General features: G+C 52.0%; 1 protein-coding gene across 3 annotated transcripts in view; it reads left to right on the top strand.

The window, feature by feature from the left end:
• Window positions 1-26,017, top strand: part of GRIK3 (glutamate ionotropic receptor kainate type subunit 3) — a 209,194-nt gene that overhangs the window by 176,606 nt on the left and 6,571 nt on the right. For 2 of the 3 annotated variants that reach the window (XR_004903141.1, XM_028513769.2), the window contains exons 11-15: window positions 6,889-7,112; window positions 10,639-10,757; window positions 13,515-13,732; window positions 24,904-25,126; window positions 25,645-25,895. Coding sequence is in view for 2 of the 3 variants with exons in the window: in XM_028513769.2 (XP_028369570.1) it covers window positions 6,889-7,112; window positions 10,639-10,757; window positions 13,515-13,732; window positions 24,904-25,126; window positions 25,645-25,895 (1,035 nt within the window). In the remaining variant the exon portion in view is untranslated. Of the gene's footprint in view, window positions 1-6,888; window positions 7,113-10,638; window positions 10,758-13,514; window positions 13,733-24,903; window positions 25,127-25,644; window positions 25,915-26,017 lie in introns of all 3 variants that reach the window. The other variant, XM_028513770.2, reaches the window with a different exon arrangement.

Raw genomic sequence — 26,017 nt, 5'->3', positions numbered from 1 at the left:
AATCAGGGCCCTACAGCAATGCGCAAGGGAAGTCATGGAGGCGAGAGGCGCCCAGGTGGCAGAAAGTGAGATGCTGTGAGCTTGTACCTTTGTGAGGCTCTGTTCCAAGCACCCATGACATGCCAGACCTGGAGGGCAACTAGAGATATGGAAGCAACCAAGGTAACATTCTGACGCTCCTGCCAGGACTCCTGAATCAGCCATTCTCCCAGACTTGGGAAAGACCCAGGCTTCTTTTCTCACAGTCAGGTGTCCATCAGCTCAGGAGGCCTGTGTGTGAAACACAGGTGCATGACCCCTCAGTCAACACTTAGGAGTTTTCTAGCATCTTTAGATAGATATGGGCTGTTCCACGGTTATCCACCGTGTGGCCATGGTGCTGAGATAAGCATGGTGGCTGATTAGTGGGTCAGCAGCAGCTATCACCTGTGACTCAGTGTACCCCACCCCTGAAAACTGCTATGTGGCAGGCCATGCGGGAGTACTTCTTAGGTGAACTCTTCTAAACCTCCAGTGCTCCCATTGATCAAGCGATTCAATTTCTTCAGTTAAATTTATTAAGTTAGGTCTCATGCTAATTGCTGTGGCCACAGAGGTGAACAAACAGGCAGGATCCCTCCCCTGAGCCTCAGAATCTGACTCCCTAGTAGAGGAAAGAGACAATAATCTATGAACATATGAACATATGCAATTCTTCAGCCAGGGTATGGTGAGTGTTCTGAGAGAAGAACGTGGCCAGGTAAGAGAGGCATGGGTATCATTCCTCACTGTCAGGAAGTGAGGCTGTCACCAGCTCAGGAAGCCAGTGTGTGAATCACTGGTGTTTGTAGTCGACCCGTCCACTGACACATACATTTCCTAGCAACCATCTCGCCTCTACTCAGCTGTGCAGGTTTTTGAGGCTGTTGATTATCAGATTAATGCCCACGGCCTTTCAATGGGCACTGTGTGTTCTTAAGGTTGGAAGCTGGAGGGTCATCATCAGAAACTGTGACTTGCTCGGCCCTCTTATAATCTGCCATGTGCTCAGACATGAGAATGGGATGTCTCACCCAAACCAACAACATTCCCATTCATTCAGTCCCAAAATCTCTCCTGTGGGCCTGCTATGAGCCAGGCACTATGCTAGGCAAGGGGCATACAACAGTGAAAAACTCAGCATATGCTTCAAATTGCCTGGTGGGGCTTGGGAGGCCTATGGCTGCAGGAACATGCCGATTCATCCATGCCGAAAAAGATGAAGGCTCAGGCCCTACTTTCATGAGCTTATGGTCCAGCAGGGGAGAAAGACCTGGAGAATCACCTACTAATGCCTCTAAAATCATAACTGTGATGAGTGCTAGGGGTGAAAATACCTGGTGCTGTGAGAGTAATCACAAAGGAGACCTGATTTTATCTGAGGGTTTTGTCTGTAGAACTGATGTTTGCACTGAGATCTGAAGGAGAAGTAGCCATTCACTAGACACAGAGTTTGAGGGAGAAGTTCCAGAAAGAGAAAACCTGTGCACATGCAAAGGTCCTGAGGTGAGAGAGGGCGTGGACTGGAGGACTGAAAGAAGCCAGTAGATAGAGAACAAGTGGGAACATGGTGCAGGTAAGGCTGGAGAGGCAGGCAGGGCTAGCTCTGCACCTTGCAACATAGTAGCCACCAGCCACCTGGGGTTATTTTCATTCAAATTTACATTAATTAAAATTAATTTTTAAAATTATTTAACTTAATTAATGTATAAATTCATTTCCTCAATTACACCAGCCACCTGTCAAATTCTTGATAGCCATGTGTGACTAGTTACCATACTTATTGGACAGTGCAGCTATGGAACATCCCCATCATTGCAGAAAATTGGATTGAACAGCACTAAGTCATGAATGGCTCAAGGAGCCCATAATAAGAATTTCTTATCCTCAGGGCAGAAGGAAGTCTTTGACATATATTAAGCAGCATTGGGAATGGGGAAAGAGTCTAGCTGGAGAAACACCACTTTGGGAAAAGAGTGGAAGGTGAATCCCATGTACCATATACCTGAGATGTGGGCAGAGAGCCAACAGACAGAGCTCTGGGGACTCATCCTGCATGTGTGGCTGGAGTGAGGCTGGTTTTCCTGGGTGGCTATGGAAGCAGAAGCAAAAGGATCTGGAGAGAGGCGAGGGTGAATCAGTATGTTCCTGCAGCCATAGGGCTTCCAAGCCCCACCAGGCGATTTGAAGCATATGCTAAGTAGGTTTGGTCAGTGGCAGTCATGGTCAGTGGCAGTCATGGTCAGAAGCCAGAGTCAAGTTCAGGTGTCTGGAAATGTAACCTAAGCTCAGGACAGAGCAGGGCAGGCCCAGCCATAAATCCTGCCCATTAGAATGGCACAGACACTGGGGAGAGGCTGACAGGGGGCAGGAAAAGGAGCTCTGTGCATCCCTCCCAGAGTCTAAATGGCAGGTATGAAGTGTGTGAGTTTCCTGGGGTCGCCATGACAAATGACCACAAACCCGGTGGCTTAAAACAATAGAAATGTATTCTCTCTCAGTTATGGAGGCCAGAAATCAGAAATCAAGGTGTCAGCAGGTTTGGTTACTTACCTTTTGGAGACTGAGGTAAAATCTGGCCTATGCCTCTCTCCTAGCATCTGGCATGGCCAGCAATCTCTGGAAGTCCTTGAATTATAGCTGCATCACTCCCATCTCTGCCTTAGTCGTCACACGGCAGAGTCGTCTTCTCTCTGTGTGTCCTCTCCTCTTCTATCAGAACAGCAATCATTGGATTTAGGGCCCACCCAAATCCAACATGACTGCATCTTCACTTGATTACTTCTGCAGAGACCCCATTTCCAAAGAAGCTTGCATTCACAGATACAAGGGGTTAGAACTTGAATGTATTTGTTGGGAGGGTATGCACAATTAACCTAACGCATATGGTTTATATAGTAAAATGTTGGGCTTTGAGGTCACGGTAAACTGAGCCCAAGTATTGGCTGAGCCACTCACCAGCTGGAACAAACCTCTTAGCCTGGTTGAGCCACAGTACCCTCATCTGAAGTGTGGCAATAACATTCACTGCCTCACGGGGCTGCTGGAAGGATCACCTAAGGTGATATATGCAGTACACTTGATGCTGCTTGGTGTAAGGAGCATCCATGAATAACAGCCGTACTTACTCTTTTGACCATGGTAGGTCACAGTCTGAGCAAGCAGATGCCCTAGAGGATCCCAACCAAGAGGCAGAGCACAGAGGAGGGGAATCTGGGGGAGACCATACTTGGGAATCCAAGTAGGCAGGTGCCAACAGGGACACCAGACACAGGTAGCAAGCTGGGGTTCAGGGAACAGAGCTGAGCCCCTGAGGAAGACTCCTGTCCCAAGAGAAGACTAACCAGTGATAAGTGTTCAGAACTGGGACCATGGTCACAAGTCTGCTCTTAAAATCTAGTAGCAGGTTGCCCAAGTTTCAGTCTGGGATAAAAGGCCAGGGCCAAACCAGCAGCCAAGGTGGCTGGATGCTTAGGGCCAAAATCTGGAGTTGTAGCTGGTTAAGTCACTCTTAACTCAGTTCTTGAGTTAAGTCACTCTTGACTTCAGTTCTCATTGCTGGGGATTTGATAGAGCAGGGGGCACCCAGTGGCCCCATTCAAAGATAGAGTAGAGTAGGAAAGGTTGGAGACAAGGGGGTCCTGACAGACTCTTGGTAAGTGGAAAGCATTTATGAGGATGAAGTAGTGTCCTAGAAGGGCCATCCTGCCTGGTCCAGAGATTTAGAAAAGGTATGGAAAGTTTCTCAGGGAGGCAGGAGGGGTCAACAAATCACCCATAAGACCAATGAGTGTGTTGGACAAGTCAGAGGTTTGGAGGTTATTCAAGAATGTGATTATTGTAAATACAAGAGCAAAGACCTTGGAACTTCTCTAAGCCTTAGTTTCCCTCTCTAAAAAAAAAAAATTGGGGTGGAATAGATGTTCTTGAATTCCTCTTGTCCAGGTCTGACAGCCTATGATTTTATGAATCATCCTCAAAGAAAATTTGTACAAGTGGGAGGAACCTGCCAAGATTGGGCCTTTCAGTCTGAGTAATGAACTAAAACGGCAAAGGCTTGACATCTGTTCTGCTCTTTCAAGAGAAGTTGGACAAAATAATGCCTTTTTCTGGGAAATCATAACTGATGTGAAATGTAGTGTTTCTTGCCTAAGACAAAATTGAAGTGGTAAACTCCAGCCTTCCTGAGGCGCAAGGGAGAGCACACATCAAAATTCCCTGTGAAGAAGGTCAGGTTGACCAGTTGTCTTGCTGCTGTAGGCACAGAATGCCAGAGATGTCCCTGCCCTGTAACCTCATTACAGCAGAGAGTAGGAAGGCTGGTGGGGAAATTCTGATGGGTCTGAGTGGGTCTGGGGGAAGAAAGAGAGCCTGTGGCCCCATGATTAGCTTCCTCACCAGTCCTAAAACATTTCTGGTGGATGGAACAAGCCTTGGCTACACACACCCTGATCCCCCCAGGAACTAAAGCTCTGATACAACTTGCCACCAAAAGCCAAAGGGGGATTTGCCTCCATTGACTTTGAGGTTCTTCCCAAGAATCTATCCAAGCCCTAGAGGCCATTCCCAAAGACCAACTCCAAATGTGTTCTGAATAATGATGATAACTTTGGGTTCAGAACAGAGCCTCCCAAAGTTGTGTTTTGAAGGGACAAGCCTGGGGGAGGCCAAGTTCTAGAAATCAAAAGCCCATTTTGCCCTTGTCACACCAACATTAGAGAGAACTAGAACTTCAGGGCTGAAAGGGACCTTCCAGGGTGCCCAACCCCAGCTCTCACCCTATTCAGAGTCCTGTCCTCAGTCCCCAAAAGGGTCTCACTTGATTAGAAGCTCCGTGAGAGCAGGAGCTAGGTCTCTTGCTTACTTCCAAATCCCAGACTGGCACACAGTAGGTCTTGAGCAAATACACATTAATCCCTCTGCACTTTCTCAGATAGTTCTCTCTCTTTTGTTGCTTTCCTGAACTGAGATGACTCCAGGGAACTGGGGTGCCCACTCCTGCCTGTTTCTTCTGCCTCTGCCTTAAGAGTTAAGCAAATTCCAGCTCACACATTCAGAAATTTACAAAAGGAAGGTCCCAATATAAAATAATCCTTTGTAATAGGCTCCTCCTCCCTGGCTCTCCCAGGTTCTGAGGTTCACTGAATCCTTGTGCTCCAAGTGTCACTACTTCGGTGTGGGGGTGCTGTTAGAAGGAGAAACACTGGGGTGTGCAACATCATGGCGTGTTTCCTGATGTCCCCAGTCTAAGACGTCTGCAATGCCATTTGGAAGCTGGGGTTCCACCCATATCGGTCTTCCCCTTTTTGATGTCTGATTTCAACCTGGTTCCTGGTTTCTTTTCTAGGATTAGTGAAGTCAGAGATAGTGCTAACAGTTACAATGTAGTAAACAATTTCGTTAATGTCTATTTCCCTCATTGTGTGGTTCAACTCTATATTCCCTAGTGTCTGGTGGAGCTCATAAAGGATGGATGGATGGATGGATGGATGGATGGATGGATGGATGGATGGAGCTGGACCAAGCTAGTGGGTGGCTGCCTAGAGGCATTGCCTTGGGAGGGAGCCTCAGAGGTAACCTCTCCCATCTTAGCAAACAGGTCTTTAGTGCTGAGCTTTAGGACACAGCCTTCCTGTCTGTCCTGCCCCATCTGAGGAAGGGAAGTGATAACTTTGTTCACATTCTGACATGTAAATATCCACAGGAACCCAAGGGGTTACCTCTCAAAGGGAAATATTATTAACTAACAAATATTACAGAAGCTGAGATGGGTCTTGAAAATTGAGAAATGAAACAATGCCAACTGTGCTTAAAAGCTCGCAGATAAATAAGCAGATAAGACAAAAGTCACATGACCACACATATTGTTATTCACACCAAGCTAGTATCTTACCTGGGATGGAGCAAACTTCACAGGGATTTAGAATTGGAGGCCATCAGGAAGGGTTTCTTGGAAGAAGGGGCATGTGCGAAGGAATACGGAAGGTGGGAAAGGGCCACAGGGAGAGGGCATTCTCAACAGGGCACAGCATGTGCGAAGCATGATGTGGTCAGCAGGGAGCAATTAAACGGGGCCTCGTTTAGACAGAGAGCAGTGGGGCAAGGCTGGAAAGACAGGGATGAAGGGTTATAGCTTTTTAATTAGGGAAAGCTCAGATCCAAGAGATAGAACTTTAATTATTCCCCTCTATAAAATTGTGATGGGCCAAGGTTTACCAACATTATGAACATTCCCAGCCTTCCCTACACCCCTCCTTTCTTCCTCTGCTTTTGTCCCCCCACTGACTAAACAGGTTCTGGATTTGCCTGTTCAGTTTCATCTTTGTCTTCTTCCTCCCAGGAAGGCATAACTTGTGCCTATCTGGTTTGGGGAGTGTTTGGGGTATATAATGGGGTGAAGCTGTCAAGAAGTATATAGGAAAGGAAAACATTTAACTAAGGGCTGTTGTGGATTCCACGTCCTCTTCATGATGTTTGAAAGTTACAAATAAAGAACACGAGTGACCTTTAAATGTTCTTAGGTTGCTGCACTGTACTTATTTGATAAAGCACCATTTTGAGAATAGACTACATGGTTACAGTTTTAATAGGGCTCCATTCTCTGCACGTTTATGCCACAGTCCTTTCCCTCAAGGTCATGAGCTCTTGGAGAACAGGAATTAAGTTCATCATTGTCTCCCCAGCACCCCGAGCACGGCCTGGCCTAGAAGAAGGGTTAGTAAATGTTGAAACTGAAGAGTGGTTAAGTGATCCAGGGCTCAGGCAACTGACTCCACTCCAAGGAGGACTGTTCTGTTCACTGCTAGTCTGAGGCTTTGCTCGTAGTCAGTCTGTCTGTCTGTCTGTCTCTCTCTCTCTCTCTTATTGCAGAAAGCAGATCTGGCTGTGGCCCCCTTGACCATCACCCACATCCGCGAGAAGGCCATTGACTTCTCCAAACCTTTCATGACACTCGGTGTGAGCATCCTGTATCGCAAGCCCAATGGCACCAACCCCAGTGTCTTCTCCTTCCTCAACCCCCTGTCCCCAGACATCTGGATGTATGTGCTCCTCGCTTACCTGGGTGTCAGCTGTGTCCTTTTCGTCATTGCCAGGTAAGGGCAATGCCATAGCTAGAGCTCTAGCCTGAGGTTGGAGGTTTGGGGAGCCAAGCAAGTCCCCCACCCCAGACCACTGCTATGCATGCTCCCCTCTCCTTCTCTGCAGCTCAGATCCCTTTATATCCCTTAGGAAATAGTCTACAGCCCACAAGCGTTAATCTCCCCGTCCTCACCCTAGTCTGTGTGCATGACTCTGGAAGCAGCACTTGCACCCCAGGCCCTATGAACAGGCTTGGGGAGGTTAAGTTATTGCCCAGAGCTGCAGCAGCTGGGCCAGGCACCCAGTACTGCAGACCCAGGTGCTTTGGGTGGCACAGAATGTGGCTTGACACTTGAAAAAAGGACAGCACCACAAAGACTCACACACATGCTCTCATGCAGAAATGTACACACCCAGCTGTCTGTAAGATGTGCTAGCAAAACCCTTGCACACTTGGCCGTTCAAATGAGAGATACTAACACATCCTTGTGGTGCATGGCAGGCGGAGGTAACTGGGGACACAGTCAAGCTCAGTGTTTACTGAGAGCCCCGTACTAGCCAAGCACGTTGCTCTGTCTTTCACAGCCATTATACTATTTAATTCTCACAGCTTCCTATGAAGAGGAGACATCTGAGGCTCAGAAAGGTGATATCCTCGCCAAAGCCACCCTAGCAATAAGGGACACATTTGGCATATGAACTCAAGTCACCAAGTGTTTTATCTACGACCGACATCTCCGGCCACCTGGACATCTGTCCTCTGCCTCTGCCCCGGTGGTTGGCTGCTGGGCCCAGCTCCCCATCCCCTTCCCAGCTGGGCCCTCTGCCCCTCCCTCCAGCCTCCAGCTCAGTCTCTGCCCTGGTTTTTTTTTTTTTTCCTCTCTAAATCCTAACAAAGTAAGAAGAGAGACTTCTCTGGAGAGGCAATTTGAGATCCAAGGACTTGGTGTTTCAGCCTTTTTTTTTCTCCTGGGTCTTCTTTGAAAAACCTTTCCCCCACCCCACTCCCTTTTGCTCCCTCCTCCCGCACAGAGAAAGACCAAAGGAAAGGATGGCAGAGATGAAATTGTCCTGCCTCCAAAGCCCTTTTGCTGCCTGCCGGCCGGGGGCTGCCTGCCTGCTCAGCCCAGCCCGCAGCCCAGCCTGCCACAGAGAGGCCTTCATTAGGCCTCTTGTCTCTAATGGTCTAACAAGCCTTTGAAAGCCAGGAGCCACTCTCTGCAGCTCTCACCATAATTTTAGCAGCTCCAGCCAGCCTCTCAGCTCCCCGCCCCCTGGAAAACAGCTCGAGCTTTTCCAGCATCAGTTCTGTCCATGTGATGTGCATCCCGTCCCCCTCCCATTCCTGGCCTTTCATCAGCTGCTGGCAGCCAGGCCTGCTTTCCACCACTTTCCATCCCCCCTGGCCGGGAAGGTAGGAACCCAGTTCCCAAGGTCAGGCTGGGGAGACTCTGGGGGAGAGACAGGATTCCTGGAGCTGCTGGAATGACACGGGACATGTGAGGACAGAGCAGAGGAGCCAGGGCCTTGGCCACAGAGCAATGAACAGCACCCCAGTACAATTGTCACGTTGGGTAGCACTCACATAACACAGTTCACACGCGTCCTGTCAGATCTTCACTCCAGCCCTGTGCATTGGGTGTAATTACCCCTACTTCGGAGAAGTAGAAACTGAGACTCAGACAGGTTAAGTCATTGCCCAAAGTCACAAAGCTTTTTCTTGGCGGAGTTAGGCTTCCAATCATGCCCCATCGGAGTTTAAATGAGATGGAGGAGGGGGTGCTGGTGGAGGTGGCCAGAGGGGCTGGATGGGGACGATGAGGAAGGGAAGCAGGCTGAGTGGCAGGCAGCAGGGAGTGATGGGACTGAAGCAAACTGGAGACACACACCTGCTGAGAGGGGCAGCCGGTACCCGGCTCCAACAGCTGCACGAGGCAGGACTCGGCGCCAGTGCTGCCGAGTTCGTGATTTTTAGAGGGTGACTCAGGCTTTTAGGTGACACCTCTTGGCTGTTATACATAGCCACAAATTTGATTTTTTGCAACACCGCTGGGGTCAAACACAGCACGTCTGTATGGTGTATGTGGCCCTCGGTCCCCTTCTCCATGGGGCCTGTGTCCTTTGGACCACCCCATGCTGGCTGATGGAGAGCTGGACACAGCTGCCCAGAGACGGGATCTGTGAAGGTGGCAGGCCCCCAGGCCCACCCCATGGCAGCTCTGGCTCAGCACAGGGCTTGTCCATTTTGCCAACAGGCCTGGCCTGGCTCGTGCCTGCCGCGCACCAGGGGTTTGGCATTGAGTAAGGCCTTTACTGCCACCAGGATATTCTGCTTCGTGCCACACCGGCCATGCCAGCCCCTGAGAGACTTCCTCCGGGGCCTCTCTCTCTGCGGGGCGCTCTGGCTCCCTCCAGCCTGCCTTTCCTCACCTGGGACTCCGGCCGCCGTGCACATGGGCCCCTCCAGTCTTCCTTGGAAGACAGAGGGGGGCTTACAGTAACCATGTCTCCCTGTCACACATGCATGTGTATATCCAGAGGAAAAAAGCTGAAAAATTATATAACGCATTGTCCTTTCCAGGGGGTGGAGTCCTGGAGTGTTTCACTTCCTCATTGTATTCTTCTGGGCTGTCTGACTATTTTATGAGGAATGTGTCTTACCTTTTTTAATTTAAGTTTTTAAATTCAATTTAAGCCATTCAAAAATATAAGTAAATAATGAAATAGTCATAAATAGTAGTAAATAAGTAAATAAATACATAATACAAATAACTCAAAAAGTCCATTCTCACTTTTAAAAATTCATGTAATACATATAAAGCAAAAAGGCTTCCCTGAAGTTCCTTCCGCCATTTCTGATTTCCCTTCCCAGAGGAAAACACTCACATTTTTTTGAATTGGATTCTTCCAGATGCTTTATATGTATTTATATACAAATGGACATAAAGAGGTAGAAAGCTGTGTCTTTGGGAATCTATTTAGATAAATGTGATCCTATTGTTCTTATTTTTATCCCTTTTGTTTAACCAAATGTCGCATGTTGGAGACCTTCTCCTGTCGGTACCTCTAGAAGTGTTCGCTCTGCCAGCCGCGTGAGACTTCACAGTGCGGCGGGGGCATCGCTTGCTTCATCAGACCCGGGTTGAAGGACATTTCCTTGTTTCCAGGGTTTTGCTCTTACAAACGACACTTCGATAAACACCTTCAGCACTTCTCTTTGCACTCGTGTACTCGTATTTTTTCTAGGATGGCTAATGAGTCACAGAATTGCTAGGTTGAAGGGCATGTGCACTTTTAATTTTAAGAGACACTGCTGAATTACTTTTATAACCAGCAAAAGCCACTAACAATAAAGCACACAGCAAACCGGTCCTCATTTCCCTGTCCCTGCTTTCCCGGAGGAACAATGAGGCAATTGATGCTAAAGTGGTCGCACATCAGTGTTTGCTAAACCACCCGCTGCTGTGATACTGACACCCCTTCCTCCCCCCACCCCATCTCTCTGCAGCTCAGCCTCACTGCTCCCCTCTCCCCCTGCAGGTTCAGCCCTTACGAGTGGTATGATGCTCACCCCTGCAACCCCGGCTCCGAGGTGGTGGAAAACAACTTCACTCTGCTAAATAGCTTCTGGTTCGGAATGGGCTCCCTGATGCAGCAAGGTATGTGCCCCCTCCCGGGGCTGGCGGGGGCGGGGGGGGGGGTGAGTTCCTGTCCCCCAGGAACCTCTTCTCCCTGGTGGGGAGGGGCAGGGAGGGATGCTGAACCTTTGGGGGGTCAGCAGAGTCAGCCCACCCTCCAGGACAGCCTCGGACCCGCTGAGCCATCACAAGGTTGGAGACACCTGGACACCCCGGTGTGTGCCCTTGCCCCAGGTCCCCACCCTCCACCACTACTGCCTCTGGGCCTGCTCAGGTTCTAAGGCAGGGGTGTCAAATTCATTTTCACCGGGGGCCGCCTCAGCCTCGTGGTTGCCTTCAAAGGGCTAAATGTAATTTTAAGACTATAAACATAACTACTCCTTAACAGTTAAGCGAGAGCTCAGTGCTACCACTGGGTAGAAACTAGGTGCCGGCCGGATAAAACAAGGCAGAGGGCCGGATTCGGCCCATGGGCCTTGTGTTTGCCACCTGTGTTCTAAGGCTAAAGCAGATGAGCCATCCCCACCCATGTCACGCGGGCTCATCCCCAGTCCCTCCTGCTCCAGCTGAGACAGACACAGCACATCCCTCTTGCGGGGACTGACCCCACCGATAGCCTTGCCACTGCAGACTCTGGCCAAACAAAGTTGGGCTGAGGATGGGTGGGTAGTGGACCAGAGGCAGGGAGGCCGGGTGAGAGGCCATTGCTGGAATGAGATGATGGGACGAACTGGCATAGGGGCCCATGAGGGTAAAGCACGGCATGGGCTGAGAGAATTTCAGGGTGTAGCAGGGACTGGACTTGGTGACAGTCTGGCTGTGGGGAGTCTGGGAGTAGGAAGGGTCAAGTCTGAAGTACATCAGAGATGGGATACACAGAAGGACACCACATTCTTCTATCCTCCTGAGGGAGGGCCAGTGCGCAGGACCGGACCCTGGGCTGGTGGCCCACCCTTGGGAGATAACGTGCAACTGCTCAAAGATCTCAGAGAGCAGAGCATCTTCTCCGGCTTCGAGGGGTGTGGTGAAGAGACACCATGGGCTGGAGGTGGGCACAGGAAACCCCTCCGGGGAAAACATGTGCCCTTTGCTGCTGCCGCTCATCCCAGAGCCTCTTGTCTCGGGAAATTGGGAAACCCAAATCTCTGCCTGTTTTAGGGCCTCACTGAGGCACAGTGGGTGACACAGCCGGGAGGGGGCGGGGCATGGGAAGGGAGAGGATCCAAAGAAAATGTCCTTGTCCCTCACTCATCTGTGTGTATCCTCAAGGCCCAGCACAAACCCTGGTCCTTATAGGTATCCGCCGTGAAATGCTGAATGGATGGATGAATGAGCGGATGAATGGTATGACCCCACGTGTCCTGAGTGCCCACAGCCCGCCAAGCCCTGCGTTGGGCACTCAAACGAAGAAGTGTGAGGGAAGATCAGCCTGCCCCCCGCCTGATGATTTCCCATCCATGGCAGAGCCCAGAGTAGGGACTTGGGCCTGAGGGGGGTCCAACAGAGCCAGGCAAAGCTCACCAACCAACAACTAAAATAAGCCATTCTCCCTTTGCGGGGCAGCTCTGTCGCTGGCTTGGAGCAGTCTGCGGGAGGGCCAGGCAGGTGAGGCTGGGTGTGGGTGGCTGGGTGAGGAAGCTGAGGAGCCTTGGTGGGAAGCGACAGGCAGCCCTCAAGGGAAGTGCCTCATTCTGTCCCCACTATTAATGAGTGTCCTGAAGCCTCACCTTGCTTCTTTGTCCATCATCTTTGTTCAGTGACAGTTGGGAAAGACCTGGGAGCCCTTCAATGCAGTAATAGCCTCTCTTCTTCCATCTCCTGCTGCTATTCAAAGCCTTGGCCCCTAGTGTATTCCCCGCGAGGTTTTGATTAGGAGGGAGAAAATAGTTGTGTATTTGAAAACCTCTCCCTTGAGTGATTTCTTTGAGGGGGAAAAAAAACCATCCATATCAAAGCACACGCTTTTCAGATTGCAGATCCCAATATTCTGGAAAGTTCAGGAGTCACTTGCTATTTAAATCTCTTGAAAGCCACCTAGTTAATTACTTCAGTTAGAAGGTTTCGCCTAAATTGTGCTCCACACCCAAGGTCAGGGAGGAAGCGTGATCTATCTCATCAAAGAGCTTCAAAACATGTTGATTTTTCTCCTCCTGCAAAGCACCGCATAGCAATCTTGTATTTGTATACCAATTGTATTTGCAATACAATTTCTCCTCAAATTATATCGTGGCAGCCTCCCTGTATCTGTGTGAAGCTGGGAAGACGAGGGACAATTGCTCCTGCTTTGCAGAGCCCCAGAGAGGAGAGTGTTGGGCACGAGATCATACGGAGAGTTAGGGGCAGGATTCACTCAAGAGCCCAGGGGCCCCACCCCCAGGTGTTCGGAGCAGGGGCCACACGGGGTCCGAGGAAAGGCACCAGAGGGCCTGCCAAGCCTGGGAAATGCTGGGCACGTGCCTGTTGTTCTAGAAAAGCAGCAGTCCTTAATTTTGGCCTGTATCAGAATCACCTGGAGGGCTTATCAAACCCAGGTCGTGGGGCCCCGCCCCTGACGTTACTGATTTAGTAAGTCCTGGGATGGGCCTGAGCATGAGCATCTCTAGCAAGTTCCCAGGTGATGCCAATGCCGCTGGTCCAGGGCCCACACTCGGAGAATCACTGGTTGAGGGTTGGGGGCTCAGCTTTCCTCAGACCGTCAGTGGAGTCCGTGACCCAGAGGACCCAGGCAGCCCTGGCCTGCACATCGTCAGAGACCACCTGCCTCTTCCCTTCCCCCAGGGTCTGAACTGATGCCCAAAGCCCTGTCCACGCGCATCATCGGTGGCATCTGGTGGTTCTTCACGCTCATCATCATCTCCTCCTACACGGCCAACCTAGCCGCCTTTCTGACCGTGGAGCGCATGGAATCGCCCATCGACTCTGCCGACGACCTGGCCAAGCAAACCAAGATCGAGTATGGGGCTGTCAAGGACGGGGCCACCATGACCTTCTTCAAGGTGAGGCCCTCTCCCTCCCACCACAGCACTACAAGGTGACCCTTTGCTGTCCCTCCCTAACCACACGGAGCCAAGGGGCCAGAAATCCCCAGGGCTTAGTCCCTCCCCGCTGGGGACCAGTTAACTTTTTGGGGTTGTGGTGATGTAGCCTCCTGAGTGGGTCCCAGCAAAGCTCCTAGAAGTTCCTATACCTGGGGCAAGCAGATTAAGTGTGCTTTATTTCCTTAAATCGTCAGAGGGGGACAAGTGGGGAGACGAGGCTGGAGAAGGGGGAAGGAGAAGGGAGGCCAGATGCACAAACAGGCCCAGGGCGAGTGGGCTTCCTGCCTTTGGCTTTGGGTCTCAGTGGCATCCATCTCCACCAGGCTGGCCTGGGTTTGGGGGTCAGCTCTTCGCCACTTAGAGGGCAGCAGGGGGTGCATCCTCCAAGGAAGAGAAGAGGCTTAAAACTCCAACAAATGTTTACAAGCATTCCTTAGCAGATTATACTCTTGGAATAACTGGAATAACCCAGTCTGGATAAAGCCCCATCACCTGCTCAGGTTACTCTCATAGGGATCTGGTGCTGCTCCTCCTGCCTTGTAAGGTGTTGGCTCTGCTCCCCAGTGTTTGTGCACCTTCTACTGGAGTAGCTGAGGGTTTAGGAGACTGGTTGGTCCTGAAAACCCGTGCCTGTAAATGTTCCTCTGGAAATTAAAGTAATAACGATAGCCACCACCACCGAGAGCTCCCAGTGAGCCAGGCGCTGTACTAACAGCTTGCCTCACTTAATCTTCATGACAAGTCCTGTGAGCAGGTGCTACAGTTATTTCCACTTTACACATGTGGAAACTGAGGCTCAGAGTCGTTAAGGGGCTCGTCCAAGCACCCACAGCTTCTTCAGCCAGGCGCTGACCCCGGTCTGCTGTCTTCCATGGCCCATGGTCTAACCAGGGGGCCCAACCTCTTGGCGTCTCTGGGCCACACATTAAATACATTGCAACACATAATCACAAAAAAAATCTCAAAATGCCTTAAGTAAATTTATGATTTTGGGTTGGGCCGCATTCACAGCCATCCTGAGCCTCAGGCAGCCCACGAACCGTAGAATGGACCCCCCGGTGGGCCATGGTTCTCAGCTGCGAGTGTGCATCCAAATCGCCTGGGAGGCTGGGCTGAGCCTGGGTTGGTGGGCCTCCTCTCGGAGTTTCTGGTGCAGTGGGGCCACAGTGGGACCAAGGATGTGCATTCCTATTGGGTTCCCAGGGAAATCTGAGGCTGCTGGTCCAGGGCCCACACTTTGAGAACCACTGTCCCAGCTTTTCTCAGAAATGGTCGGGATCTGGGAACTCTGTGCTATAGGTCCATTTGTTCGGTTATTTCTTTATTAGTCAATTGCTCTCGATCAGTCTGAAAGCCTGGGAGATGTCCCTCTCCCCTGGGTCCTGGCCCGCCAGCCCCAGCCCTGGCCTCCTTCTAGGCTAGCCTCTGAGTGATGGATTGAGCCTCCGATGAGGCCTGATGAGGAGAGCAGGAAGGGGCTGGGTGGGAAAGCCTTCTGCCTCTGGGACAGCAGAGCCCCACTGGGATCCTTTCCCACCCCTACCTCTCCTGTGTCCCTCCTGAAGGGTGTAGGCTCCTGCTCAGCAAAGAGAGCAAAGAGAAAAGGGCTCCCCTCTTGGATGTTGCTACTGCTACTGAGAAGCAGCAAACGTGGCCTTCCTCAGAGGTCACTGTCGTGCGTTTAGAGAGAAGGAAAGGGGAAAACGTGGTCACAGGCACTTTGGGAGCTCTCTAGGACCCTGTGTATGTGTTCACAAGTGTGAGCAGTATATGAGTATGTGCTAGGTGGGTGTGTGCATACAGCAGCATATAACACATGTAAATTGCACTTGAGTATGTATGTGTGCACATCTGTGCCCACGCAAAGAGTACGCCTGGGTGGAAGCATGTGTGTTTGTGTATGAACATGAGTGTCTGCGCATATGTGTGTATTGGTGAGCATATGTTTGCATGCATCTCTGGGATCTGGGTGTGTGGATATGTGCCCATGAGTGTTTACGAGTGTGTGCCAGAGTGTCTACATGGTACATGTGTGGAGAACATATGCATGCCTCTCTGTTTAAATGTGCCCGTGAGTGTGCCTAAATTAGTGTGAGTGGGGGGTGGGCCTGTGTGTGCATAACAGCTTGTGCATTTGTGGAATGACCCACATATGTGTGTGTAATAGCTGTTGTGTTTGTGATGGCCCCTGCACACACACGTGTCTGCGTGTGTGTACAATGATGTGTTTGTGTGTGTGCACGCCTGTCCATGCCTATGCTCAGGCTGCAGCCTGGCCCTGTGACTTGCCACAGCATCTCTCATGCATTACTCATGAGCGCGTCTCAAGCAGGGCTCCCCATCAAAGGGAAGCAGCATAAATACAGCCGGAGCAGGCTCATTGCCGCTGATTGGATGTCCTCTCCTCCCTCCGTGCTCAGATGCTCAGACTGTCTTCCCAGAGCCTAGTCCCAGCTCCCCACTGAGCCACTGTCCTCAGCATCAAGCAGTGCCTCCTGCAGCCTGCTCTGCCCTCACCCACGTGCCCTGCCACTGGCACAGTGAGGAGGGCAGGGGCGGGACTCCGAGGCTGGGGCTCAAGGGCCCACACTCACACGGGCCTTAGGCCAGAAACAGCCATTCCATGTCCCCCTGCAGAACCAGTTCCACTTCCTTACTCTCCTGATCACTGAGTAATTCCTCCTGAAGTCTGGCCTTCCTGTCGCCTGCTTTAATTCCAGCGTAGCTCAGCGTTGCCCAGTCTGCCTTTCACGGAGGCAGCAGTGGGACTGCTGTGGAGGCAGAGAGGACCTGGATGTGGGTACATTGACCCCACCCCAGGTGAGGGGCTGGGGGCACAGAGCACCCTCCCAGCAGATCCCTGGGCAAATTTACTTCCTCCCCTGCCTCCCCTTGCACCCCCTTCCCCATAGTCACACTTCCCCTGCCCCAGGCCAGGTCATAGCCTTATTGTCACTTTCAGGTTAGAGCTGGAAGGAAACCTGAGTTTAACTTAGAAAAATGGAGGCCCAGAGGGGCTGGGTGATTTACCCATGACCACACAGCTGCTCGGTGCTGTACCTGGGATGTCAGGTCAGATGTTCTGTCTGCACATGAAGGGCCCTCCCCCACACCCACCCTGGGGTCTTCTTGTGGAGGGTGTGCCCCTCCCCTGCCCATGAGTGTATATGCCAAGGCTGGCTCCGAGAGTACCCATAGGATGCACAGGAGACATTAACAAAGTCAACAATAATGGCAACATTTATCAAGCACTTATTAGGAGCCAGGCGAGGTCCCAAGCTCTTTACCTGTACGGTGGTTCCCCCTTACCTCTGGGGCACACATTCCAAGACCCCCAACTGGTGTCTGAAACCACAGATGATAGTGAACCCTTATATGTACTATGTTTTCCCTAGATGTACATACAGTTTACAGCTTCTCGGGCATATTGTGAATTGCCAGCATCACTACACTTGAGCTTTGGGGCCATTATTAAGTAAACAAGGGCGACTTGAACACGAGCACTGCGATCCCGTGACAGTCAGTCCGATAACAGAGGCGGCTGCTCAGTGACTAGCGGGTGGGAGCACAGGTGGTGTGAATGCGCTGGATGAAGGGATGATGCACGTTCTGCAGAGGATGCGGCAGGACGGCTCGAGATTTCATCACACTACTCAGAACAATATGCAACTTAAAACCTACGAGTGGTTTATTTCTGGAATTTTCCATTTAACATGTTTGGACCATAGTTGACCACGGGTGACTGAGACTGTAGAAAGTGCAACTGTGGATGGAGGCAGGGGAGTTGCAGTATTCACTCATATCATTCTCTCAGTGGCATTAGGGTTAGAGACTATTGTTGTATCATCTCCGTTGTGCACACGATGAAAGCAGGCTCAGAAAGTAACCTGAGTTAACCCCAACTTGCTATTTCACCATCAAGCATTTTACCATCGAGCTAGTGAAATGCGGAGCAAGGATCTGAACCCAAGCCATCTGGCTATACTGCCTGTGCTCTTTGTCATGGTGTCCGTGTCACCTCTCTCAGGAGCCAGCCAGTCCAGGAGTCGGTTGGGGAAGAGTGAAGCCACAGTCAGTTGAGCCGGATCCCCAGCCTAGAACAGTCCTGGTAACAAACAAGGCAGTCTAATAACCGTGTGTGTGTGTGTGTGTGTGTGTGTGTACGTGTGCGTGCCATTGTTGAATGAAAGCATGGAACTAAAACGTGACAGAAGCCAAATGGAGCAAATGCAAGAGCCCATGTTGAGGGCAGGAACCAGGCAGGTGGCACCTCTGAATGTCCCAGAATCCAGGGCAGATGAACTTCAATTCTGTAGTTACCCTGTGTTTCTGCTTAGGCTGCAAACCATCTTTAAAAGCCTTGACCAGCATGGCTGACCTTGACCAGTGTGGCTCAGCTGGTTGAGTGTTGTCCCTCAAAGCAAAGGGTCACCAGTTCAATTCCCAGTCAGGGCACATGCTCGGGTTGCAGGTTCAGCGCCTGGTCAGGGTACGTACAAGAGACAACCAATCAATGTTTCTCTCTCACATCGATGTCTCTCTCCCTTTCTCTTTCCCTCCCTTCTCCTCTCTCTAAAAATAAGTAAATAAAATTTTTAAAAACTAAGAAGCCTCCAGGCTGAGAGTAGAACCCAGGGGAGAGAACCCATTCCTGTCCAAAGCAAGCAGCAAGAAGCAGGATGTTGGGCTGTCCCGGGGGAGCTCCAGATCCCTGGCCACGCCCCCACCCTGCAGCCCAGGAGGCACATGGCTAGAGGCAGCCCCATCACTCCAAAGAAACTCCATCTGAAGAGTTGTCAGGGAGCAGTAGACATCACAAACAGCGTCTCCTATGTTGTCCTCCCTCTGTCTTGGCAGATAAAAATTAATTAGGAGATGAAAAAGGAGGCCTTTGAAAGCACCATTTGGCTGTAAAACTATGTAGGCAAAAAGTAAAGGAGAAAGTGGGGAAAGCGGGTTCTCTGTGGGGAGGGCTGGGCAGCTTTGAAGGGAGAGGAGGTAAGAAGACAGCTTCTCCCAGGACTTAGCCCTCTTTGGTGCCGGGGTGTAGGGGAGGCACATCACATGTGGGTGGGACTATGTATGAGGGACAGGAGCTGGGGGCCAAGAGTTTGAGGCTCTCTGGGTCCCTGACATTGTCAAGCCCTCCCTCCTTGCACAGTCTTGCCCTGTCCTGGCACCCGAGCCTGCAGGGCACTCGGAGAAGCCATTCAGTCCACCACCACCCCTTCCAGCTGCTCAGCACTCTCACGTGATCCAGAGGGCTCAGGGGCACTCCTGGATCTCCTCTTCCTGTTCCTCCGGACCTGTCTGCAGGCCTCTCTGAGGGCACCATAGCCCTGCCTTCAGTCGGAAGTGGGGGTGGAAGACCAAAACACAGTGACAGGCAGAGCTCAGTGGGGTGCACCTGGCACAGTCAAGCCACATCAGTCTTAAAGTCAGACAGAGCAGGTCTGAAATCTTGGGTGTTGTCTCTGCCGGGTGACCTTAGGCAAGTCGCATCACTTCTCTGAGCCTGAATTTGCTCACCTGAATGACATGCATACTGATTCTCACCGTGCGGCAATTAGCAAGAGGATGCAATGAGCTACAGTATGTATGGTGGTTGGCCCAGTGCCAGGAACACAGAAGTTCAAGGCTCTCTCCTCTTGATGCCCCTCTCTTTGGCTGGTGGGAAAGACTGGGAAGCAGGCTGGACCCTTTTCTCCTATTGCCCCACAGTCCCAAAAAGGAGAACATTGGAAAAATACCCGCCAGTTGACACCTGGAGACTCTATATTTCCAGGTTGTTCGGGATTGGGCCTGTGTTGAGGTCACTAGTGCCTCTACCATAGGACAGCCACCTGCCTCTGCACAGAGCTAAGTACCCAGCGGTCCTCAGAACAGAAGAGACCCAGAGCAGGCAGAGGAGCAGTGACAAGTGCAGGGGGAGCGCCAGGGGTGCTGGGAAATGATTGAAAACCACTCAGTTACTGAGCACCTCTCTGTGCCTTCGTTTTCTTATCTGTGAAATGGGTATAATAGCATCCACCTCCCAGAGTTGAGATGACTGAATGGGATAATTCACATAAACAGCTTAGAACTGCTCCCGACACAGTACACATGCCATAAACGCTGTTTTTATTGTTGACCGTTGGAACCAGTGATACACTGACCTCCTTAACCCACATTTATCATTTTGAAGGTCATACATTGCTTATATATGCTTAAATAGTTGCCAGCATTTTACAATTGGGAGATTCTTACATTTAAAAAAATTCACATTTCTAGCTTTTTGAAAACATGAAAGGTGGAGCATCACGGAGCTGGCTCTTCCACAAAGCACCAGCTGTCGGGCCGAGAGACAGGGCTCTCCCGTTCACCAAAGCTCTGCTCAGCACCCTTTACGTACAACCGTCCCCAAGTGGCTCCCGTCGGCATTCGCTGAGTATCGTGCCATTATAATCTCTAGCAAGTCTGTACGGTGGAAATTATTACCCCCAGTTTCTATACAAGCAAACTGAGTCTTACAGAGGATCAAAGAGCCTCGAAGAGAAACAATGATGCCAGGCATTTACTGAGCACTTCACCGGCCTGCCTTTGTGCTCAGCTAGCCCCCATTTTACAGATGTGGGCAGTGAGGTTCAGAGGTGTGATGTCACGTGCCCGCCTGCAGTTACAAAAGGAACTAGCATGTAAAACCAGAGTTCCTGCGGTGGAGCTGACCCCTCCCACCACCGCTGCCACTACCACAGCCTGCAGCCCTCACCCCCCGACTCCCCGCTGGAGGGACCAGCCTGCAGCCCTACACAGGCAAACCTCAGGGGCACGTGCAGACAGATGGCAGGGGCCGCTGGGCTGGGGGGTCAGCCAGCCTGTCCCAGACAGGCAGGCAGAAGCAACAGACTTAGGAAAACCTCCTGGTCCCCGAGGAAATAAGCCAAGAGACATGATTAACTGCTCGAGGATGGGGATCTGATAAAGCCAAAGACTCCCCGCCCAGGGCTAAGAAAGCCAATTACTTTGGGAAAGGTCTCCTATTCAACATGGAAAATACCCCCGGTCTCGCATGGAATCACATTGCCGCTGTCTCCCTACACACGCTCCCTGGGGTTCAGCTCCCTTCGGAATAGATATATATATTTATATATATATATATATATATATATATATATATATATACCTACATATATTTTTCTTGTACAGAAATGTTAAATTCTCAAGATTAAGTATCTTCAGTTGAGGAAAATCAATTTACTTCTTTGAAGAGGCTAGAATTGAAAGTCGTGAGCCTGAAACTTACTTTCTTGCCAATTTTACTGATAAAAAAAAAAGTCTCTTCGTTCTGGCGCATCTCCCTGTATTGGCTGCTCCAAATGATTCCATTAATTGATCTGGGCGACTGGCCCTGAAGCAGTGCTTACTAAGGTCCCCAGTGAAACCGGGGCAGGCAGGAGGACTCAGGAGCCACAGGCATGTGCGACTGTTCCCTGGGGTGGTGACCAGAGGAACGTGGGGTTCTGGTGGTCAGGCCCAGGGAGATGGGAAAGAGGCCTGAGGTCCCAGGAGGGACCCCAGATGTATCCCTCCTTGTCTCATACATGCCAGAGGGAAGCTTTTTGGTGACGTGCCCAGAATCAGAATCACAGACGGACTCAGTCCCCTAAGGGGGACAGAGACCATGAGTGGATGTGTTTAAAAATGGAGTCCCAAGATGTAGGACAAGCACAGTGGGTGGCCATTCTAGGGAAGTAGACGTCAGACCCATCCGCCTAAAGGTGACTGAGGTGGTGCATTTGTTGACCCTGAACCTGAGGCTGGCAGAGAACAAACTCTTGAAACTAGCCTCACAGCCAGCTCCCTGTTCGTTTACCACCAGAGGCTTTCATGTGTCTTTCCTCAAAGTCTGGTGGCCTCAACGCTTCCTCCAGCCCCACTGGAAATTTCTGTCTCCTTTTATGATGTAGTGTTACTGGAAAGAGCATATGTTTTGATGTCGCGCTTGCCTATGTATAGAAGGAATGGCGCGTTGGGGGGAGGATGCAGGGAGGAGTTTGCAGAGTAAGAACAAGCTCTTCTATTCTGAGACAGAAGGAATGGGGCGGGACTCCCTGAATGGTTCATTTCAAGTTACTTCTACCAGTTTCAAGGCTTTACCAATGGCTGACTATGTGCATGGGAGGTGAGTGGATAAGATGGATGAGGTGGAGAGGTGGATGGATGGATGGATGGACAGATGGTTGACTAGATGGATGAATGGATGGGTAGATAGGTAAAAGGCAAAGTGGGTGGTCAGATAGTTGAATAAATTAGCGTATAGATGCTGTGTGAGCGAATGGGTGAGAACACGAACGTGATGAATGAGGGGACAGTGGATGAATGGAGGGGTGGAGGGACGGATGGATTGCATGCATGCATTGGAGGTGTGAGGGGAGCCCCAGTGGCCTCATCAGCCCCTGGTTCCCAGCTCTGGTAGAAAAAGGAGGATCTGGAGAGCAGGAAGGATGGGTGGGAAAGGAGCTGAGGATGGGAAAATAGTATTTAGCCACCACAACCAGGAAGGCAGAGTGTCTGTGGAGCATGTGTGCCCTCTAAGCCTTGGGTGGATGGTAGGCCTTGGGTATCTGATTAACGGAGTAGTTGGCACTGATTATCTGAAAACCAAAACAACTGAATTGGGAACAGAAGCAGCTTGTGTGAATATGTGAGAGTGTATCAGTTATCTATGGCTGCATAACAAATTACCCAATACTTAGTGCCCTAAAACAACATTTGTGATCTGCTAGTCTGTGGGTCAGGGTTCAGCACAGCTTGATTGGGCCCCGTTGGCTGGAGTCTCACTGGCTGCATTCAAGGTGTCGGCTAACACTGCAGTCATCTCAGGGCTCCTATTCCAAGCTCCCTGATGTGGCTCTTGGTGGGATTCAGTTCCTCCTTGGCTGTTGTCCAGCGGGTGTTCATTCTCCACTGACCATTCGCTGGAGGCCGCCCTTCGTTCCTTGTCCTGTGGGCCTCTCCGTGGGCGACTCACAACACGGCAGCTGCCAGCTTCCATCAGGGCAGCGAGAGTACAGCAGGATGATAGTTCATGCTCATGTAGCCTAATCTCCAGAGTGACATCCCATAGCTACTGGGGGGAGTTAAAAGCAAGTCTTGATGTCCAGCCCACATCCAGGGGTAGGGCCGAGTCCCAGTGATGGGGGTCACTGCAGCCACAGAGAAGCTTCCTGCCACAGAGAATCCGGGCAGGGAAGGTAGCAGAGGAAGAAGGGACCCGAGAGATAAAAGAGCCTGGGGGTGGGGGAGGTGTCAGAATATCAGAAATTATCTACAAAATAAGAAATGTCTGGTGAGTCAGAAGAGCTGGACATTGGGAAAGTTTTTAAGGGTAATAGTGGGGGAGGGGCATTTGGGCTGCAGGAGGCACCGAGGCAGAGGAATAACTGAGAGGATGGACTAGCTGGATAGAGCAGAAGGTTTGGAGGCAAGGCTTGCAGAGGTAAGAGAGTAACTACGGAGGTGGAGTAGCTGGAGAGCAGGAAGAGCTGAAAACAGGAGAAAGGCCGAGGCCTCGAGGAGCTGGGAACAGGCAGCTTGTGCTCCGGTAGAACCCACTGAAGCTCCGGGCATCCAAGCCCCTCCAGGCCTTTGGCTTTGGGGGCAGATACATTTGCAGGCGGGGGAGCGGTGGCGTGTCTGTGAATGTGCCCCCAGACCCTGCGCCCAAAGGAGCTATCACTGGTTCTTGACAGAATCTGGGCTCAGGTGGAATTCCAAGTGGGGTCCTGCCTGTGGCTTCGGGGGGCCTCCCCTCCCCCTGGCGAGCCCTAGTCTACAGGGGCCAGTTTCAGAGGGAAACATCCTCACAGAGCTAGGAAGCACCTGGGGAGTAGAAGGCACACTTTCCTCCCAGCCTCTCCCCACCCCCACCATCCTGCTCCTGGCAGATAGTTTCTTCCCCATCTCTGTCCACCCCCAGCCCTGCGCCTGCCTGCTCGAGCACACCCATGCCGTCACACACACCGGAGCCGGGCCGGGTGCCAGTCAGACAGGCTGACGTCACAAACAGGCACAGCCAGACTTGAAACTGCCGGCACAATGGGGTCGCGGAGCCACCTGCTCCCCTGGGATCAGGGCCCATCCCTGCTGGGAGCAGGCAGCTGGCAGGCGCTACATTCAAAGAAATCTCACGAAGGCCACGCACCGTGGTCTGCCCGGTCTCCTCAGCAGCAGGGGACATTCGGTGTCAGCCCCCTGTCCCCGCCCCAGTGCCCTCTCCGAGTCTCCCAGGCCAGGCAGCGGAAGCGCTGCAGCCCACCCACCAGGTCTGGTCTTAGGGACGCTGGTTCTACTCACACAGCAGCATCTAGCCAGGAGGCCCTGGGGACAGAGGGGCAGGGCCTGCAGACACCTCCTCTGGCAGCCCCACGCCTCACCCCATCCTGGAGTTCCCACCCTGCTTCTCTCTCACTGGGGTAAAATGGAACATGAACCCTTATCTCAGACAAAACCTTCCCGAGACGCAGCGCACTGTGGTTGACGTGGGGGGCCCGGAACACACGATCTTTGCCCTCGTTGCCATCCACCTCTCCCTCTGTACCCTCGCAGTGGTCTCTGGGAGGCAGTGTGGCTCAGTGGTTAGGAGCATGGACCCTGGAGCCAGAAAGTCTGGGTTTCAAGCCTGGCTCTGCCCCTTGGTGTCTGACCTTAGGCGAGTTCCTTAGTCATGCCTCAGTTTCCTCATCTGTAACATGGGGCTAATGTACCTGCCTCCTTGCTGTGAAGAGTCAATGAATAAATGCAGTAAAGCACTTAGAATAGTGCCTGCACATATAACTATTTAATAAATAAATAGAGAAAGAAAATTAATTTTATAAAAGTCAGTGTGAAAACCACTTGTGCCATAGCAAAGAGCCAAGGGTTTCCAGACAGGCGGGCCTGCATCTGAATCTTGGCTTTGTCACTCACCAGCCCAGTGTTTTGGGACCCGCCCTCCTAGGGCCTTAGTGTCCGAGTCTGAGCAATGGGTGGCGCCCCTGCACACTGAGCCCTGTGGGTAGACCTCCCTGCCCGGAGCCCTGCCCGGCAGGGTGCGCAGTGGCTTGGTCCCTGGTAACTGTGTGTGCATCACCCCTCCCCTCGTGGCCCAGAAATCCAAGATCTCCACCTTCGAGAAGATGTGGGCCTTCATGAGCAGCAAGCCCTCGGCGCTGGTCAAGAACAACGAGGAGGGCATCCAGAGGACGCTGACGGCGGACTACGCGCTGCTCATGGAGTCCACCACCATTGAGTACGTCACCCAGAGGAACTGCAACCTCACCCAGATCGGGGGCCTCATCGACTCCAAGGGCTACGGCATCGGCACGCCCATGGGTGAGTGAGAGGCCACAGGCGGGGTGTGGGGGAGGTGGGGCGGGGCTGGGCCTCCTCATCCCCTCCCACACACAGGCTCCCGCTCCCAGCTCACCCCACTGAGCCTAGAGAGAGAGGTGGCTGGCATTTCCTCTGCCCAGAGATGAAGGGGTGGAGCCACGTGCCTTGCGAGGTCCATCCTGGCCTCAGCAGAGAACTGGGGCAAACCCGAGGTGGGGACTGTTCGGAGGTCACACCTGCTCTCCCTGGCCTGACCCCTGTGGAGACAGCCCGACACAGTGTGCTGTCCAGGGGCCTGTGGAAACAGGGATCCAGAGGGAAGACTCCCTACCTCAGGGGAGCACCCTCCGGCCCACCCAGATGCCATATATAAAGAGAGAACTTCTGGCAACAGGGTCTCCCTTTTCACGAGCTCTCCGAGAGGGCCAGCAATGGTGGCTGACACTGGCCAGGGTGTCGTCAGCGACACACGGGCTGAACCGAGTGCCGCTGACATCCGTCCCCCCTTCCCATCACAGGCTCCCCGTACCGGGACAAGATCACCATCGCCATCCTGCAGCTGCAGGAGGAGGACAAGCTGCACATCATGAAGGAGAAGTGGTGGCGGGGCAGCGGCTGTCCCGAGGAGGAGAACAAAGAGGCCAGCGCGCTGGGCATCCAGAAGATCGGGGGCATCTTCATCGTGCTGGCCGCCGGGCTGGTCCTGTCCGTGCTGGTGGCCGTGGGCGAGTTTGTGTACAAGCTCCGCAAAACAGCAGAGCGAGAGCAGGTGAGCCCCTCTCGCCAGTGCCTGCAGGGGAGAGGGAGGGAGACGGCAGAAAGGGACTTGTGCTGGTGTCACGCCTCCTATGTGCCAGGCACGTGGTAGTGTCAGGCCCCGCCCCCATCAGA

Source organism: Phyllostomus discolor, chromosome 5 (genome assembly GCF_004126475.2).
Source record: "Phyllostomus discolor isolate MPI-MPIP mPhyDis1 chromosome 5, mPhyDis1.pri.v3, whole genome shotgun sequence".
Classification (NCBI taxonomy): Eukaryota; Metazoa; Chordata; class Mammalia; order Chiroptera; family Phyllostomidae; genus Phyllostomus; species Phyllostomus discolor.
The sequence above is the reverse complement of the archived record's forward strand: the minus strand, read 5'-3'. Positions and strand labels throughout refer to the sequence as shown.